The sequence below is a fragment of the Salmo salar genome, chromosome ssa20 (assembly GCF_905237065.1).
Source record: "Salmo salar chromosome ssa20, Ssal_v3.1, whole genome shotgun sequence".
In the NCBI taxonomy this organism is placed as follows: domain Eukaryota; kingdom Metazoa; phylum Chordata; class Actinopteri; order Salmoniformes; family Salmonidae; genus Salmo; species Salmo salar.
Genome location: NC_059461.1, coordinates 77,015,062 through 77,033,132, shown reverse-complemented (window position 1 = coordinate 77,033,132; position 18,071 = coordinate 77,015,062). Strand labels below are relative to the sequence as shown.

At 41.2% G+C, this 18,071-nt stretch overlaps 1 protein-coding gene across 1 annotated transcript in view; it reads right to left on the bottom strand.

Annotated features, from left to right (window-relative positions):
- Positions 1 to 13,165, bottom strand: part of LOC106581214 (melatonin receptor type 1B-B) — a 94,287-nt gene extending 81,122 nt beyond the window's left edge. The window contains exon 1 of the mRNA XM_045703958.1: positions 12,164 to 13,165. Coding sequence (XP_045559914.1) covers positions 12,164 to 12,344 — 181 coding nt within the window. The 5' untranslated portion in view covers positions 12,345 to 13,165. The remainder of the gene's footprint in view (positions 1 to 12,163) is intronic.
- Between the last annotated feature and the right edge of the window lie 4,906 nt (positions 13,166 to 18,071).

Genomic DNA, 18,071 nt, shown 5'->3' with positions numbered 1-18,071 from the left:
AAATAGTAGTAGTGCACTCAGAAACCAATCAGAAAATAGTAGTAGTTGCACTCAGAAACCAATCAGAAAATAGTAGTAGTGCACTCAGAAACCAATCAGAAAATAGTAGTAGTTTCACTCAGAAACCAATCAGAAAATAGTAGTAGTTGCACTCAGAAACCAATCAGAAAATAGTAGTAGTGCATTCAGAAACCAACCAGAGAATAGTAGTAGTGCACTCAGAAATCAATCAGAGAATAGTAGTAGTGCACTCAGAAATCAATCAGAAAATAGTAGTAGTGCACTCAGAAACCAATCAGAAAATAGTAGTAGTGCACTCCGAAATCAATCAGAAAATAGTAGTAGTGCACTCAGAAACCAACCAGAGAATAGTAGGAATGCACTCAGAAACCAATCAGAGAATAGTAGTAGTGCACTCAGAAATCAATCAGAAAATAGTAGTAGTGCACTCAGAAACCAATCAGAAAATAGTAGTAGTGCACTCCGAAATCAATCAGAAAATAGTAGTAGTGCACTCAGAAACCAATCAGAAAATAGTAGTAGTTGCACTCAGAAACCAATCAGAAAATAGTAGTAGTGCACTCAGAAACCAGTCAGAAAATAGTAGTAGTGCACTCAGAAACCAATCAGAAAATAGTAGTAGTTGCACTCAGAAACCAGTCAGAAAATAGTAGTAGTGCACTCAGAAACCAATCAGAAAATAGTAGTAGTGCACTCAGAAACCAGTCAGAAAATAGTAGTAGTTGCACTCAGAAACCAATCAGAAAATAGTAGTAGTTGCACTCAGAAACCAATCAGAAAATAGTAGTAGTTGCACTCAGAAACCAATCAGAAAATAGTAGTAGTTGCACTCAGAAACCAATCAGAAAATAGTAGTAGTGCACTCAGAAACCAGTCAGAAAATAGTAGTAGTGCACTCAGAAACCAATCAGAAAATAGTAGTAGTTGCACTCAGAAACCAATCAGAAAATAGTAGTAGTTGCACTCAGAAACCAATCAGAAAATAGTAGTAGTGCACTCAGAAACCAGTCAGAAAATAGTAGTAGTGCACTCAGAAACCAATCAGAAAATAGTAGTAGTGCACTCAGAAAACAATCAGAAAATAGTAGTAGTGCATTCAGAACCCAACCAGAGAATAGTAGTAGTGCACTCAGAAATCAATCAGAAAATAGTAGTAGTGCCCTCAGAAACCAATCAGAGAATAGTAGTAGTGCACTCAGAAATCAATCAGAAAATAGTAGTAGTGCACTCAGAAACCAATCAGAAAATAGTAGTAGTGCACTCAGAAATCAATCAGAAAATAGTAGTAGTGCACTCAGTAACCAATCAGAAAATAGTAGTAGTGCACTCAGAAACCAGTCAGAAAATAGTAGTAGTTGCACTCAGAAAACTGTCAGAAAATGGTAGTACACTCAGAAACCAATCAGAAAATAGTAGTAGTTGCACTCAGAAACCAATCAGAAAATAGTAGTAGTTGCACTCAGAAACCAATCAGAAAATAGTAGTAGTGCACTCAGAAACCAATCAGAAAATAGTAGTAGTGCACTCAGAAACCAGTCAGAAAATAGTAGTAGTGCACTCAGATACCAATCAGAAAATAGTAGTAGTGCACTCAGAAACCAATCAGAAAATAGTAGTAGTTACACTCAGAAACCAATCAGAAAATAGTAGTAGTGCACTCAGAAACCAGTCAGAAAATAGTAGTAGTTTCACTCAGAAACCAATCAGAAAATAGTAGTAGTTGCACTCAGAAACCAATCAGAAAATAGTAGTAGTGCACTCAGAAACCAGTCAGAAAATAGTAGTAGTCCACTCAGAAATCAATCAGAAAATAGTAGTAGTTGCACTCAGAAACCAATCAGAAAATAGTAGTAGTGCACTCAGAAACCAATCAGAAAATAGTAGTAGTTTCACTCAGAAACCAATCAGAAAATAGTAGTAGTTGCACTCAGAAACCAATCAGAAAATAGTAGTAGTGCACTCAGAAACCAACCAGAGAATAGTAGTAGTGCACTCAGAAATCAATCAGAGAATAGTAGTAGTGCACTCAGAAACCAATCAGAAAATAGTAGTAGTGCACTCAGAAACCAATCAGAAAATAGTAGTAGTGCACTCAGAAACCAATCAGAAAATAGTAGTAGTGCACTCAGAAACCAATCAGAAAATAGTAGTAGTGCACTCAGAAACCAATCAGAAAATAGTAGTAGTGCACTCAGAAACCAGTCAGAAAATAGTAGTAGTTGCACTCAGAAAACTGTCAGAAAATGGTAGTACACTCAGAAACCAATCAGAAAATAGTAGTAGTTGCACTCAGAAACCAATCAGAAAATAGTAGTAGTTGCACTCAGAAACCAATCAGAAAATAGTAGTAGTGCACTCAGAAACCAATCAGAAAATAGTAGTAGTGCACTCAGAAACCAGTCAGAAAATAGTAGTAGTGCACTCAGAAACCAATCAGAAAATAGTAGTAGTGCACTCAGAAACCAATCAGAAAATAGTAGTAGTTGCACTCAGAAACCAATCAGAAAATAGTAGTAGTGCACTCAGAAACCAATCAGAAAATAGTAGTAGTTGCACTCAGAAACCAATCAGAAAATAGTAGTAGTGCACTCAGAAACCAGTCAGAAAATAGTAGTAGTTGCACTCAGAAACCAATCAGAAAATAGTAGTAGTTGCACTCAGAAACCAATCAGAAAATAGTAGTAGTGCACTCAGAAACCAGTCAGAAAATAGTAGTAGTGCACTCAGAAACCAATCAGAAAATAGTAGTAGTTGCACTCAGAAACCAATCAGAAAATAGTAGTAGTTGCACTCAGAAACCAATCAGAAAATAGTAGTAGTGCACTCAGAAACCAGTCAGAAAATAGTAGTAGTGCACTCAGAAACCAATCAGAAAATAGTAGTAGTGCACTCAGAAACCAGTCAGAAAATAGTAGTAGTTGCACTCAGAAACCAATCAGAAAATAGTAGTAGTTGCACTCAGAAACCAATCAGAAAATAGTAGTAGTGCACTCAGAAACCAATCAGAAAATAGTAGTTGTGCACTCAGAAAAAATTCTGAAAATAGTTGTAGTTGCACTCAGAAACCATTCAGAAAATAGTAGTACTGCACTCAGAAAACAGTCAGAAAATAGTAGTAGTGCACTCAGAAACCAGTCAGAAAATAGAAATAGTGCACTCAGAAACCAGTCAAAAAATTGAGTTAGTGCACTCAGAAAACAGTCAGAAAATTGTAGTACTCTCAGAAACCAATCAGAAAATAGTAGTTGTACACTCAGAAACTAATCAGAAAATAGTAATAGTGCAGTCAGAAACCATTCAGAAAACCAGCTTGTGCTTCGGAGCAGAGGAGAGGAGCAAGTACAGATCAAAGCCCCCAACGATTTTCTGGGAACGGTCAACCAACTTACAGCACTGGCCACACTCAAACCACACACTGTAATACGCAGAAACACAGACACACACAAGTGTGTACACACACATTTGCACAACATTTACCACACAAACTCACTCCCTCTTTCCCTATCTCTGTCTAACTCCATGCCCTTTACTACCATCCTCCCTCCCACTCTCTCGCTCTCTCGCTCTTTCCCTCCCTCCCTCCCTCCCTCCCTCCCTCCCTCCCTCCCTCCCTCCTCCTTCCCCTCCCTCCCTCTCTTTTTCTCCAACCAACTGGCATAAAACTAACCTCCATGCAGTGATCTGAACACATTGGGCTCTGGGTTGGACTATGTCCATGTCTTGAAGTTCTAAGGTCACACATAGAGGATAGGAGAGGATCCAGGGGGTCACACACAACAATCTAGCAGCAGAAGCACCATACAGAGACCCTGTTAAGCAGCTAATCACTCCCACTGGATGGACAGAAAAATGTGGTGGAGGGAGGAAAGACAGGGAGGGACGGAGGGGAGAGAGAGTGAGAGAGAGAACGAGGGGAGGCACAGAGAGGGAGGAAAGGAGAGGAACAGAGAGGGAGGGAGAAAGAGGAGGGGAGGAAGAGGGAGGTGTAATAGAGAGAGAATGTGATTATCGGTGCAGACTGATAATAATCTGAGACATTATATCCGTAGCCCAGATAATTACTTTTTAATAGAATCAATTCTAACTGAACTTTTACCAAACCAAAATAGTTTGAATATCTCTACCAATTAAATATTCAGACAGCAGGTGGCAAAAGGTATTAATAGACACATTTTAGGCAATATATCCGTAACCCTGATAAATACTTTTTAATGGAATCAATTCTAACTGCACTTTTTCCAAACCAAAACAGTTTGAATATCGCTACCAATTAAATATTCAGACATCAGGTGGCAAAAGGTATTAATAGACAGATTTTCTGGTCGATGGTTATCGTAAAAGAGGGGCAGAGTTAGATGGAGGGAGCTGTAAATGGTATTTAGGGGGAAGGTTTTACAGTGCATGGGTGGCTGGCAGTCAGAAAATAGGATGTTAAAATGTTTATAACTTTATGCTTATAAACTTGTTGCATTTCAGCATGGTGAGACAACTATCAGTTATTTTAGCCTCTAACCTTTAGTACCTGTGAACATCACACAGGGGAAGGCAATTATTAGCACATAGAACAGACGTTCAAAAAGTTTTGGAGGGGATAAAAAGAGAAGCTGCAGGGGTAGAGTGCTGCACACACACACACACACACACACACACACACACACACACACACACACACACACACACACACACACACACACACATACTACCAACTCACCAGCTCTGGCACACTCCACAAGGGAGAGAGAGGGAAATAGACAGAGGAGTGGGGGAAAGAGAGAGGAATGGGATAGATGATATGGAGAAAGAGGGGGGTTAAGAGAGAGAGAGAGAGAGAAATGGAGAGTAAGAGAGAAGACAGTGAGAGAAGAGAGAGAGAGAGAGAGAGAGAGAGAGAGAGAATCTGGGGTGAGATAGAGTGCCATGTACGCTTCAAAGGCAATGTCTGGCGACGTGCTGTCAATGGGCCCGGGCGCTGTGTCTGGGATGAGGTCTGGCTCTAGGAAGGTCTCCCCCTGGCACATTTAGGAAGAATACCTCTGTGCCTGCCTTTAATTGGCTCCTGCTCATTAAGAGTGGGGGATAGGAGAGCTCTGGGACCTGTTAACAAGCCAGGCATATTAATAAGAGGGTCAATGAGATATTCACCCTCATATCCCCATTCAGCCACACTGACTATGGGGGTCTCAGGTAGCCTAGCAGTTAGAGCATTGGGTCAGTAACTGAAGGGTCGCTGGTTCGAATACCCAAACAGACAAGAAGAAAAGTCTTTTGATGTGCCCTTGAGGAAGGCACTTAACCCTAATTTGCTCCAGGAGCGCTGTACTACTATGGCTGACCCAGTAAAACAACACATTTCACTGCACCTATTTTGTGTATGTGGGAATAAAACATGTCATTTTTTCTCCTATAGGTCAATACATGCACACACGCATGCACAAACACACACACACAGGCGGCAAGAACTACTTCCCCCAAAAAATAAACAGCCTCCACTACAGATATCAAACAACTTTCTGATCCAGAGTCATGGGATTACATCCATCCTCCACCCCCGTCCACAACACCCTAGCAAAACGCAAGCCTACTTGATGGTAATAGCGCTCACTCTCACCCCTAGTGGACGGTTTTGAAGGCATTTCCTGACGTCCTCAGGACATGGATAGACGTCCAATTTCGATGGACGCTTCAATGTGCCGTGGCATGGTTTCTACAAGTGTCTGGAACTCTATCAGAGGGATGCGACAACATTCTTCCATGAGAAATTCCATCATTTGATGTTTTGTTGATGGTGGTGAAAAACGCTGTCTCAGGCGCTGCTCCAGAATCTCCCAAAGTGTTCAATTAGTTTGAGATCTGGTGACTGAGGCACACATACACACACCCACACACACACAAACAAGCACACACTTTAAACCCCCTATGCTCCTTTGAAACCCCTCTTTCAAAGTCACTGAGGTCTCTTCATCTAGCCATGGTAACCCAAATAATATAGAGCAATAGTAATGGCGTCTTTTTGTAGGCACTAACTCCGCCATAGCTCGTTGGCAAAAGCCAAGGGGGAAATTAACTGAGTTTTTGTAGGGTTTTTGGATAATCTCTGAAAATAAGGTTTGTTGTAAAGACAGGATTCGGAGATATTGTATGTTTTTTTCTTTGAGGTCATTTTCATTAGCTAACTTCCCTTTTGTAAATTTGGAAGCATTTATGTAATAAAAGAAAGCACATAAAGCACATCAAAGCTTATGAAGGCTTCATAATTCATGTTTACTGGGTGATATTATCTCATTGAACAAAACGTATAAGATCTCCCAAGCCTGTCTTAACCTCAGACCTTGTTTTCTGTGTTTATACCAAAACCCTATTCCTTCCCCATTCATTTCCGCCATATGAATGGCTGAACGAACCAAATGTAACTAATTTCCTTTTTTAGGACTACAAGCTGGCGAGCTTTATGGGCGACTGGGCATGATGGGATGTTAATTGCTTAACTAACTCAGGAACCACACCAGTGTGGAAGCACCTGCTTTCAATATATTTCGTATTCCTTATTTACTCAAGTGTTTCCTTTATTTTGGAAGTTACCTGTATGTGTGCTGTTTGATCAAACTGAAAATGAACGTTCCCAAGGCAAAGTGCCAATTTTTGCTTGCAGTGGTACTTACAGTATTCTTCCTCTGGTTTAAGAGCTTTAGGATCATGTAGTTTGTTTGTGTGTGTGTGTGTGTGTGTGTGTGTGTGTGTGTGTGTGTGTGTGTGTGTGTGTGTGTGTGTGTGTGTGTGTGTGTGTGTGTGTGTGTGTGTGTGTGTGTGTGTGTGTGTGTGCAGTGATACTGACAATTCTCTCGCTCTGTGTTACACAACACAATACAATCCAATGCACGATGAACTAGCTCTTTACAGTTTAGCACAGCCATTCCAATGAATTCTCTCTCCATTCCCAGACTACAGCAATTTCTCTCTTATTACAATAATGACATCAAAACCTATACTTGTTATCAATAGATGTTGTCTTTGGAATGCATTTTTTTATGCAACTAGGAGGCGGCTATGACACGAGCACTTATTTTTTTCTTTGTGTATTGAGGCTAGATGCGAACTGTCACATCTTGGCATCTTGACTGGCTGCACCCATGCGTTAGATCAGGGTAGAGGTGTCATGTCCATAGGGGGCAGAGAGGCACGTGCCCCCTCACAGTGGTCCTCTTGGAGCTCTTTCCGTGACATAAACTGACCAGGTGAATCCAGGTGAAAGCTATGACCCCCAGCGAACAGTCAAAACTGTTCGCTGCTCTGGCACCCCAATGGTGGAACAAGCTCCCTCACGACGCCAGGACAGCGGAGTCAATCACCACCTTCCGGAGACACCTGAAACCCCACCTCTTCAAGGAATACCTGGGATAGGATAAAGTAATCGTTCTAACCCCCCCCTTAAAAGATTTAGATGCACTATTGTAAAGTGGTTGTTCCACTGGATATTATAGGTGAATGCACCAATTTGTAAGTCGCTCTGGATAAGAGCGTCTGCTAAATGACTAAAATGTAAAATGTTATTGATGTCACCTGTTAAATCCACTTCAAAACAATGTAGATGAAGGGGGGAGTGAGGTTAAAGGAATTTTAAGCCTTGAGTCAATTGAGACATGGATTGTGTATGTGTGCCATCCAGAGGGTGAATGGGCAAGACAAAAGATTGAAGTGCCTTTGAATGGGGTATGGTAGTAACTGCAACGCTGCTGGGGTTTTCACGCTCAACAGTTTCCCATGTGTATCAAGAATGGTCCACCAGCCAACTGGACATACAGTAACTGTGGGAAGCATTCGAGTCCACATGGACCAGCATCCATGTGGAACACTTTCGACCATTTGTACTCCATGCCCAATGAATTGAGGCTGTTCTGAGGGAAAAATGGTGTGAAACTCAATATTAGGAAGGTGTTCCTAATGCTTTGTCCACTCAATGTATGTATATACAGTACGAGTCAAAAGTTTGGACACATCTACTCTTTCAAGGGTTTTTCTTTATTTTTACTATTTTCTAAATTGTAGAATAATAGTGAAGACATCAAAACTATGAGATAACACATATGGAATCATGTAGTAACCAAAAAAGTGTTAAACAAATCAAAATATATTTTAGACTTGAGATTCTTCAAAGTAGCCACCCTTTGCCATGATGACAGCTTTGCACACTCTTGGCATTCTCTCAACCAGCTTCATGAGGTAGTCACCTGGAATGCATTTCAATTAACAGGTGTCCCTTGTTAAAAGTTAATTGTGGAATGTATTTCCTTCTTAATGCGTTTGAGCCAATCAGTTGTGTTGTGACAAGGTAGGGTTGGTATACAGAAGATAGTTCTATTTGGTAAAAGACCAAGTCCATATTATGGCAAGAACAGCTCAAATGTGACTCGTTTCAGGAAAGTAGGTGTATGTCGCGGGTCACTACTTCACAGGAGAGCCATTTGAACGTAAACTTATTTTATCAAAATGTGTTTTTTTGCAGAAATGCCTTCTGGAACATGTGAACTTCATGTGCCTTAATAGCAAACTTGTATGCCATCTGTAAATACGAATAACATTTTTAAATTGTGAGCTTGGTTGCCTTAGCCACAGAAAAAGTCAGCAACCTTCCCCCTAGCCATGATTGGCTGAGATAATGAGTGGGCTGGACATGCCTAGAGATGACTTCGGATTGGTTTGCCATATTGCACGCTTTTGTCTATTTGAGCTGGTCAGTATCTGTAGGTAATCCTGTTAAAAATATATATATAGTGTTATATTACATAGTAGAACTGCATACGTGTTGCTCTCCACTTTCTGGAGGAACGAATTTTGAAATCAGTGGAATTAGAGTATGATAGCTAAGGGAATGGAGAAAACAACTGTCTCCGGATTACATCTTCAAACTAAGGGCAACCATGGCATCCGTGACAGAGAGAAGCGTCCATTCATCCATGATGTATACGGGTAAGATAGTATAGCTAACGGCTAGCTACATTTTCAGATATTAAACGTTTCTAATTTCAACAGAAAGTTGTTTTCATTTCAAGTTAAAGTGCACTGTTAGCTAGGTAACTAACGTTAGCTGGCTGGCTCGCTAGCTAAAGTTACGTGTATGATCTTATCATTTGTATCTCAGAGCCATTTGCTTTGCATTCCAGCATTCCAGGTGAAGCTGGTTGAGAGAATGCCAAGAGTGTGCAAAGCTCTCATCAAGGCAAAGGGTGGCTACTTTGAAGAATCTCATTCCTGGCAGCTCATTTGCATATCCAGTCCAGCTGTTATCCCTGTGTGAACGCACCTATCGCTTTCTCTCAAACCTCCTCTCTCCTGTGCGGACCGAACCTTGCCCGCAGTGCTGTGAGCTGCCGTGTGTCTTGCCTCTGGCAAAGTCTGGCTGCAATCTGAATTATTTGTTTCAAAATTCGCTCGGAATTGCGAATCCACAGCGCAATCAGACTAGCGAGCGAGAGCCAGACGGTTGGTTTGTATTCAGAAAGAGGATATATCGGGGAAGCGGATTCATTAACTCGTGCTTCGAACCCGAGCTCAGTGAAGCGTGCGTTTGTTTCATAATTATTTTTCCGCTCAGCGCGGTGACAATATTTTGTTCATTAATTTGAAGATGTCTGTCTGCCTGCGGTGCGCCGTCTGGAAACAATGTTGTATGACATCGAAATGACTATCATTCCACAGCAGATTCCGGCTGTGACCGACCTTTTCACAACAAAAAGTGTCAAGTTGCCAGTATGAAGAGCGCACTGGCTAGCACCATGGAGCGCGAATTGGGTATGAGGGACTGGAATGTCAGACCCACTGGAAAAAAAGGGGTTGAATCAATATTGTTTTAATGTCATTTCAACTAAAACATTTAATGTGATGACGATGAATCAACGTGGAAAACAGACTGGATTGGCAAAAAGTAATCTATGAAAGGGAATTTCGTCTTTTTTCACACAACTTTTACCCAACATCCAATGACATGGTGAATTTTATTGATTTCACCTTGAATTCACGTTAGTTGACAACTCAACCAAATGTAATGCACTGTTAGCTAGGTAACTAACGTTAGCTGGCTGGCTCGCTAGCTAAAGTTACGTGTATGATCTTATCATTTGTATCTCAGAGCCATTTGCTTTGCATTCCAGCATTCCAGGTGAAGCTGGTTGAGAGAATGCCAAGAGTGTGCAAAGCTGTCATCAAGGCAAAGGGTGGCTACTTTGAAGAATCTCAAATATAAAATATATTTTGATTTGTTTAACACTTTTTTGGTTACTACATGATTCCATATGTGCTATTTCATAGTATTGATGTCTTCACAATTATTCAACAATGTAGAAAATAGTAAAAATAAAGAAAAACCCTTGAATGAGTAGGTGTCCAAACTTTTGACTGGTACTGTATATATATTTTTGATGTATTATTATTATTATTTGTTGTTGATTCTTTGTAATACTCCTAGCCCCCTTGTAATTTTATGATGTTGTTTTATGAAGTTGTTCTGAATAAGACTCACATGCCTTTCAATTGTTTATCCAGATTTGAGAAAAGATGTAGAGAAGCATATTTAGGGAGTGTTAGTAAATTTACTCTGGAGTGCCAGAGGGCGCTCAGAGTGTGCTCTGGGCGTTCGTAAATTCAGAGCATATGCAGAAAAATACATAGAATTAAGCCTAATAATTATTGCTCTAGATTGCCGGAATAAGCTGCCCCTCAGACTTTTAGGGTGCATGACGCCCCTAGTAGATGATGCCTGAAAAAAAGCAAGTGAACCGAGCACGATAAATTACGACTGTGACTGCTGTTAAAGTGCTACAGAGGTTTGAGAGCTCAGTGTTGAGAACAACAGACTGGAATTGACCGACAGTACTACAACTAATCCCCGGCCCCTGCAATAAATCCCCAAACCATCACAACTGAATTGTTTTTCTTTTTTCAAACATATATTACAAGATGAATCAGTAACCTAGAAGACAGCTACTAGCCCGTTCAGAAAACGCCCAACGAATTAAATCTATTATGTCACGCGAATGGGCACATAATGTTACGGCAACTGTAACACAGCTGACGTGTGTTGGTATAATTGGTGCTCCTCCGCCGTCTTTCCACGATGGTGGATACCCCTGGCAGGAATCCATCGTTTATACTGTGTTACTTTTGCATTTTCACTATGGACACGACAGGCCCATGAAAAGAGTTCTAGTTTAAAAATGTTGTCAAAACCCAATTTGGAAATAAAAAAGTGTAGGCCTCTGTTAATACACACACAAAAAACATGTATATTTGCTTATGTATTATTTAATAACAATACTATTAAATAACAATTAAGGTCAATATTGATAAAACAATAGATTAAGGCAACAATAAAGCAAGCTAAAAGAATCCCATGAGATTTAAATATGTTATCCTAATCATAATCTATCCATACTTTATGTGTACATTGTTTGGTAGGAATCGAGTGCCACAATAAGATCTGAGAACTCCCTGTAGCTCTTCACAAGCGACTCCCGAATGACTCTCAAAGCATTGCCATAGGTTAAAACACCTTACAGACAATAAGATCTGAGAACTCCCTGTAGCTCATCACAAGCGACTCCCGAATGACGCTCAAAGCATTGCCATAGGTTAAAACACCTTACAGACAATAAGACATAACATTTTCCCATAACAATCGCCAACATTCGATACAATCATAATTTTTTATCTCTGCATAAAGTAAACTAAACGCATATGATGTTCACACCTTCCGCATAGGAGGAATACGTTCAGTATGTTCAGGATACTGAACGTGGCTTATTGGTGTGAATGAGACCGTTCAGTGATTCAGATAAGGCACAAGACCGAAATCATATTTTCAGAATCTCTCCTTGTCATTGCATTCATAACATATATATTTTATTGGTCGATAAGTCAATGTTATGCCAAATACTTTCAACAATATTAAGGTAGGCTATAACCAGGGGTGCCATCTTTCTCCGTCTCTCTATCTCTCTCTATCTCTCTCTCTCTCTCACACACACACACACACACACACACACGCACGCACGCACGCACGCACGCACGCACGCACACACACACACACACACACACACACACACACACACACACACACACAAAGAGACAAGAACAATAATTATCCACTTACCCGCATTCCTAAGTTTCCGGTTCCTAAGCACTGAAATGATAACCAGCAAGTTGCCCAAGACATCCACTACGGTGGTGAAGATCAGCACGCTGGCCAGCACCGTGATAGCCCATGCAGGACGCGCCCCCGGCCGCGCGTCCAGTTCCGTGCGGTTCCTGGAGAACGAAACATTCTCTGGCATTTCGAAAACCTTAAGGCTGCCAATTTATGTCCTCCCCGTCCGAGTCATTCAAACCCCGCTGTCCTTCTGACAAAACACTGACATGTTGTTGCAAAAGTAGACTTGTAGCCCATTTGATAGCTGAATATGTTAAACGTCGCGTTGGGTTTTGACAGTCTGTGATGCACACAGTTTCTCAACTTGCTCCGAGTGCGCGCGCCTTCATCGAGTTGTTTATAACTGCGCCCGCTCTGGCTAGCTGACCCTAATATCCCCTATTGATCAAATACTTGAGAAGACTCGTGGGTGCTCCGTGCCCTCATTCCTGGCAGCTCATTTGCATATCCAGTCCAGCTGTTATCCCTGTGTGAACGCGCCTATCGCTTTCTCTCAAACCTCCTCTCTCCTGTGCGGACCGAACCTTGCCCGCAGTGCTGTGAGCTGCCGTGTGTCTTGCCTCTGGCAAAGTCTGGCTGCAATCTGAATTATTTGTTTCAAAATTCGCTCGGAATTGCGAATCCACAGCGCAATCAGACTAGCGAGCGAGAGCCAGACGGTTGGTTTGTATTCAGAAAGAGGATATATCGGGGAAGCGGATTCATTAACTCGTGCTTCGAACCCGAGCTCAGTGAAGCGTGCGTTTGTTTCATAATTATTTTTCCGCTCAGCGCGGTGACAATATTTTGTTCATTAATTTGAAGATGTCTGTCTGCCTGCGGTGCGCCGTCTGGAAACAATGTTGTATGACATCGAAATGACTATCATTCCACAGCAGATTCCGGCTGTGACCGACCTTTTCACAACAAAAAGTGTCAAGTTGCCAGTATGAAGAGCGCACTGGCTAGCACCATGGAGCGCGAATTGGGTATGAGGGACTGGAATGTCAGACCCACTGGAAAAAAAGGGGTTGAATCAATATTGTTTTAATGTCATTTCAACTAAAACATTTAATGTGATGACGATGAATCAACGTGGAAAACAGACTGGATTGGCAAAAAGTAATCTATGAAAGGGAATTTCGTCTTTTTTCACGCAACTTTTACCCAACATCCAATGACATGGTGAATTTTATTGATTTCACCTTGAATTCACGTTAGTTGACAACTCAACCAAATGTAATTCAAAACTAGATGTTGAAATGATGTCTGTGCAGAGGGGGTATTGTGCACCTCCTCTCTGGGCTTCTGGGGAGCACGATCTCCTATGAGTTCCCTCAACCAGTTCCAGTGTGCTATATTCTCGCCCCAACAACTAGATATGCTTTATATATATATATATATATATATATATATATATATATATATATATATATATATATATATATACAGTTGAAGTCGGAAGTTTACATACACCTTAGCCAAATACGTTTAAACTCAGTTTACACAATTTCTGACATTTAATCCTAGTAAAAATTCCCTGTCTTAGGTCAGTTAAGATCACCACTTTATTTTAAGAATGTGAAATGTCAGAATAAAAATAGATATCATTATTTATTTCAGCTTTTATTTCTTTCATCACATTCCCAGTGGGTCAGAAGTTTACATACACTCAATTTAAATTGTTTAACTTGGGTCAAAAGTTTCGGGTAGCCTTCCACAACCTTCCCACATTGTTGGGTGAATTTTGGCCCATTCCTCCTGACAGAGCTGGTGTAACTGAGTCAGGTTTGTAGGCCTCCTTGCTCGCACACGCGTTTTCAGTTCTGCCCACAAATTTTCTATAGGATGAGGTCAGGGCTTTGTGATGGCCACTCCATTACCTTGACTTTGTTGTCCTTAAGCCATTTTGCCGCAACTTTAGAAGTATGCATTGTCCATTTGGAAGACCCATTTGCGACCAAGCTTTAACTTCCTGACTGTTGTCTTGAGATGTTACTTCAATTTAACCACAACATTTTCCACCCTCATGATGCCATCTATTTTGTGAAGTGCACCAGTCCCTCCTGCAGCAAAGCACCCCCACAACATGATGCTGCCACCCCCGTACTTCATGGTTGGGTGGTGTTCTTCAGCTTGCAAGCGTCACCCTTTTTCCTCCAAACATAACGATGGTCATTATGGCCAAACAGTTCTATTTTTGTTTCATCAGACCAGAGGACATTTCTCCAAAAAGTATGATCTTTGTCCCCATATGCAGTTGCAAACCGTAGTCTGGCTTTTTTATGGCGGTTTTTGAGCAGTGGCTTCTTCCTTGCTGAGCGGCCTTTCAGGTTATGTCGATATAGGACTCGTTTTACTGTGGATATAGATATTTTTGTACCTGTTTCCTCCAGTATCTTCACAAGGTCCTTTGCTGTTGTTCTGGGATTGATTTGCACTTTTCGCACCAAAGTACATTCATCTCTAGGAGAGAGAACGCGTCTCCTTCCTGAGCGGTATGACGGCTGCGTGGTCCCATGGTGTTTATACTAGCGTACTATTGTTTGTACAGGTGAATGTGGTACCTTCAGGCGTTTGGAAATTTCTCCCAAGGATGAACCAGACTTGTGGAGGTCTACAATGGTTGAAAAATGAGTTTCAATGACTCCAACCTAAGTGTATGTAAACTTCCGACTTGAACTGTATACAGTACCAGTCAAAAGTTTGGACACACCTACTCATTCAAGGGTTTTTCTTTATTTTTACTATTTTCTACAAAGTAGAATAATAGCGAAGACATGAAAACTATGAAATAACATACATGGAATCATGTAGTAAACAAAAAAGTGTTAAACAAGTCAAAATATATTTTAGATTTTAGATTCTTCAAAGTAGCCACCCTTTGCCTTGATGGCAGCTTTGCACACTCTTGGCATTCTCTCAACCAGCTTCATGTGGTAGTCACCTGGATGCATTTCAATTAACAGGTGTGCCTTGTTAAAAGTTATGGATTGTTGTCCCGTCTACTGAAATCTTGCTCTGATTTGTCATCCTAAGGGTCCCAGAGATAACATGTAGTGTTGTTTTGTTAGATAAAATCCTTTTTCATATGCTAAAATGGTCCATTTTGTATGCACAATCGATTTTGTATTTCCACTCGCTCAACTTGCAAAGAAAGAAATCTGTGAAAATTGAATGCTAAACGTTGTTTCAACCAGTCAAATTACATTCGTATGTATTCCTCAGACACCATAAAAAGTAACCAGCCTTTGCTATATCATTCTGCATTCAGTACATCCACTGGAAAGGCAATTTTAGCAAGGAAGATACGGCGTCATTGTGCGCCGATGACATGGGCGGTGTTCACTTGATTGAATGTATCTTTGTCAAATGACCACGTATCATTTTGAAACCAAGCTAGCTAGATAGCCAATGAGCTGTGCTTTATGAGAGTAGGTGGAAACCCTTTGTCCATCACACAATCTTTGAGCTAACCTCGCGCGCTAAGAGTCTTGTTCTGTTTGGACATTTATGCAAGAGCATGTCAAAGTGCGTTTTGCATACAGTGGCTTGCGAAAGTATTCACCCCCCTTGGCATTTGTCCTATTTTGTTGCCTTACAACCTGGAATTAAAATAGATTTTTGGGGGGGTTGTATCATTTGATTTATACAACATGCCTACCACTTTGAAGATGCTAAATATTTTTTATTGTGAAACAAACAAGAAATAAGACAAAAAAAACATAAAACTTTAGCATGCATAACTATTCATCTCCCTAAAGTCAATACTTTGTAGAGCCACCTTTTGCAGCAATTACAGCTGCAAGTCTCTTGGGGTATGTCTCTATAAGCTTGGCACATCTAGCCAATGGCATATTCTCAATTGAATTGAGGTCTGGGCTTTGACTAGGCCATTCCAAGACATTTAAAATGTTTCCCCTTAAACCACTCAAGTGTTGCTTTTGCAGTATGCTTAGGGTCATTGTCCTGCTGGAAGGTGAACCTCCGTCCCAGTCTCAAATCACTTGAAGATTGAAACAGTTTCCCCCCATGAACTTCCCTGTAATTAGCGCCATCCATCATTCCTTCAATTCTGACTAGTTTCTCAGTCTCTGCAGATGAAAAACATCCCCACAGCATGATGCTGCCACCACCATGCTTCACTATGGGGATGCTGTTCTCAGGGTGATGAGAGGTGTTGGGTTTGCGCCAGACAGTGGCCTTGATGGCTAAAAAGCTCAATTTTAGTCCCATCTGACCAAAGTACCTTCCTCCATATGTTTGGGGAGTCTCCCACTTTCCTCTTGGCGAACACCAAACATGTTTGCTTATTTGTTTCTTTAAGCAATGGCTTTTTTTCTGGCCACTCTTCCGTAAAGCCCAGCTCTGTGGAGTGTACGGCTTAAAGTGGTCCTGTGGATAGATACTCCAATCTCCGCTGTGGAGCTTTGCAGCTCCTTCAGGGTTAACTTTGGTTGCTTTGTTGCCTCTCTGATTAATGCCATCATTGGCTGGTCTGTGAGTTTTGGTGGGCAGCCCTCTCTTGGCAGGTTTGTTGTGGTGCCATATTCTTTCCATTTTTTAATAATGGATTTAATGGCGCTCTGTGGGATGTTCAAAGTTTCTGATATTTTTTCTTAATCCAACCCTGATCTGTACTTCTCCACAACTTTGTCCCTGACCTGTTTGGAGAGCTCCTTGGTCTTCATGGCGCGGCTTGCTTGGTGGTGCCTCTTGCTTAGTGGTGTTGCAAACTCTGGGGTTAAATAAATGTTAATAAAAAATTAATAATTGGTCCACACACTTCACCACAGTGTTCTCCACTCTATATAATATATGTTTATAGATGTGTTGTTTATTTGATGTATTGCTAAAAAAGTTGTCATTGTAAATACGAATTTGTATTGACTTGCCAAATTAAATAAAGGTTTATTAAAAATAAAATATAATAATTGGTACAAACACTTCACCACATTGTTCTCCACTCTATATAATATATGTTTATATAGATGTGTTGTTTATTTGATGTATTGCTAAAATAAAGGTTCAATAAATAAGTAATAAACTTGAGTTCTTACTGAATTAAAAAAAAATGGTGATCTTCAAAGAGATCACATTCAAGTCCTCCATCCCCCATTTAGTCTGACTGCTGCTGTAACGCCCTGGCCATAGAGAGGGGTTTTTGTTCTTTATTTTGGTTAGGCCAGGGTGTTACATTGGGTGGGCGTTCGATGTTCGTTTTCTAGGTTTTTTGTATTTCTTTGTTTTGGGCCATGTGTGGCTCCCAATCAGGCACAGCTGAAGTTCGTTGTTGCTGATTGGGAGTCACACATAAGGAGCATGTTTTTCCTTTGGGTTTTGTGGGTAATTGTTTCTGTTCAGTGTATTACCTGTCAGTACTGTTTGGCTGTCGGTTTTCCTGTTTTTTGTACAGTGTTCTTTCGTCAATTAAATATTCATGATGAACACTAACTCCGCTGCACCTTGGTCTACTCTCTCTTCAGACAGCCGTTACAGAATTACCCACCAAAAACGGACCAAGCAGCGGAGGAAGGAGAGGCAGCAGGAGAAGGAGAATAGTATGGACTCATGGACTTTGGAGAAAATGGAGAGGATCGTTCAGGATTCCTGGATATGGGAGGAATTACTGGACGAAGGTGGACCATGGGCTCAAGCTGGGGAGTATCGCCGCCCGCAGTGGGAGATCGAGGCGGCGATAGCTGAGAGGCGCTGGTGTGAGGAAAGGGAGCGCAGCAGACACGAGAGGCAGCCCCAAAACAATTTTTGGGGGGGGCACACGGGGAGATTGGCGCAGTCAGGCGGTAGACCTGAGCCAACTCCCCGTTCTTACAGGAGGCAGCGCAGTACTGGTCAGACACCGTGTTATGCG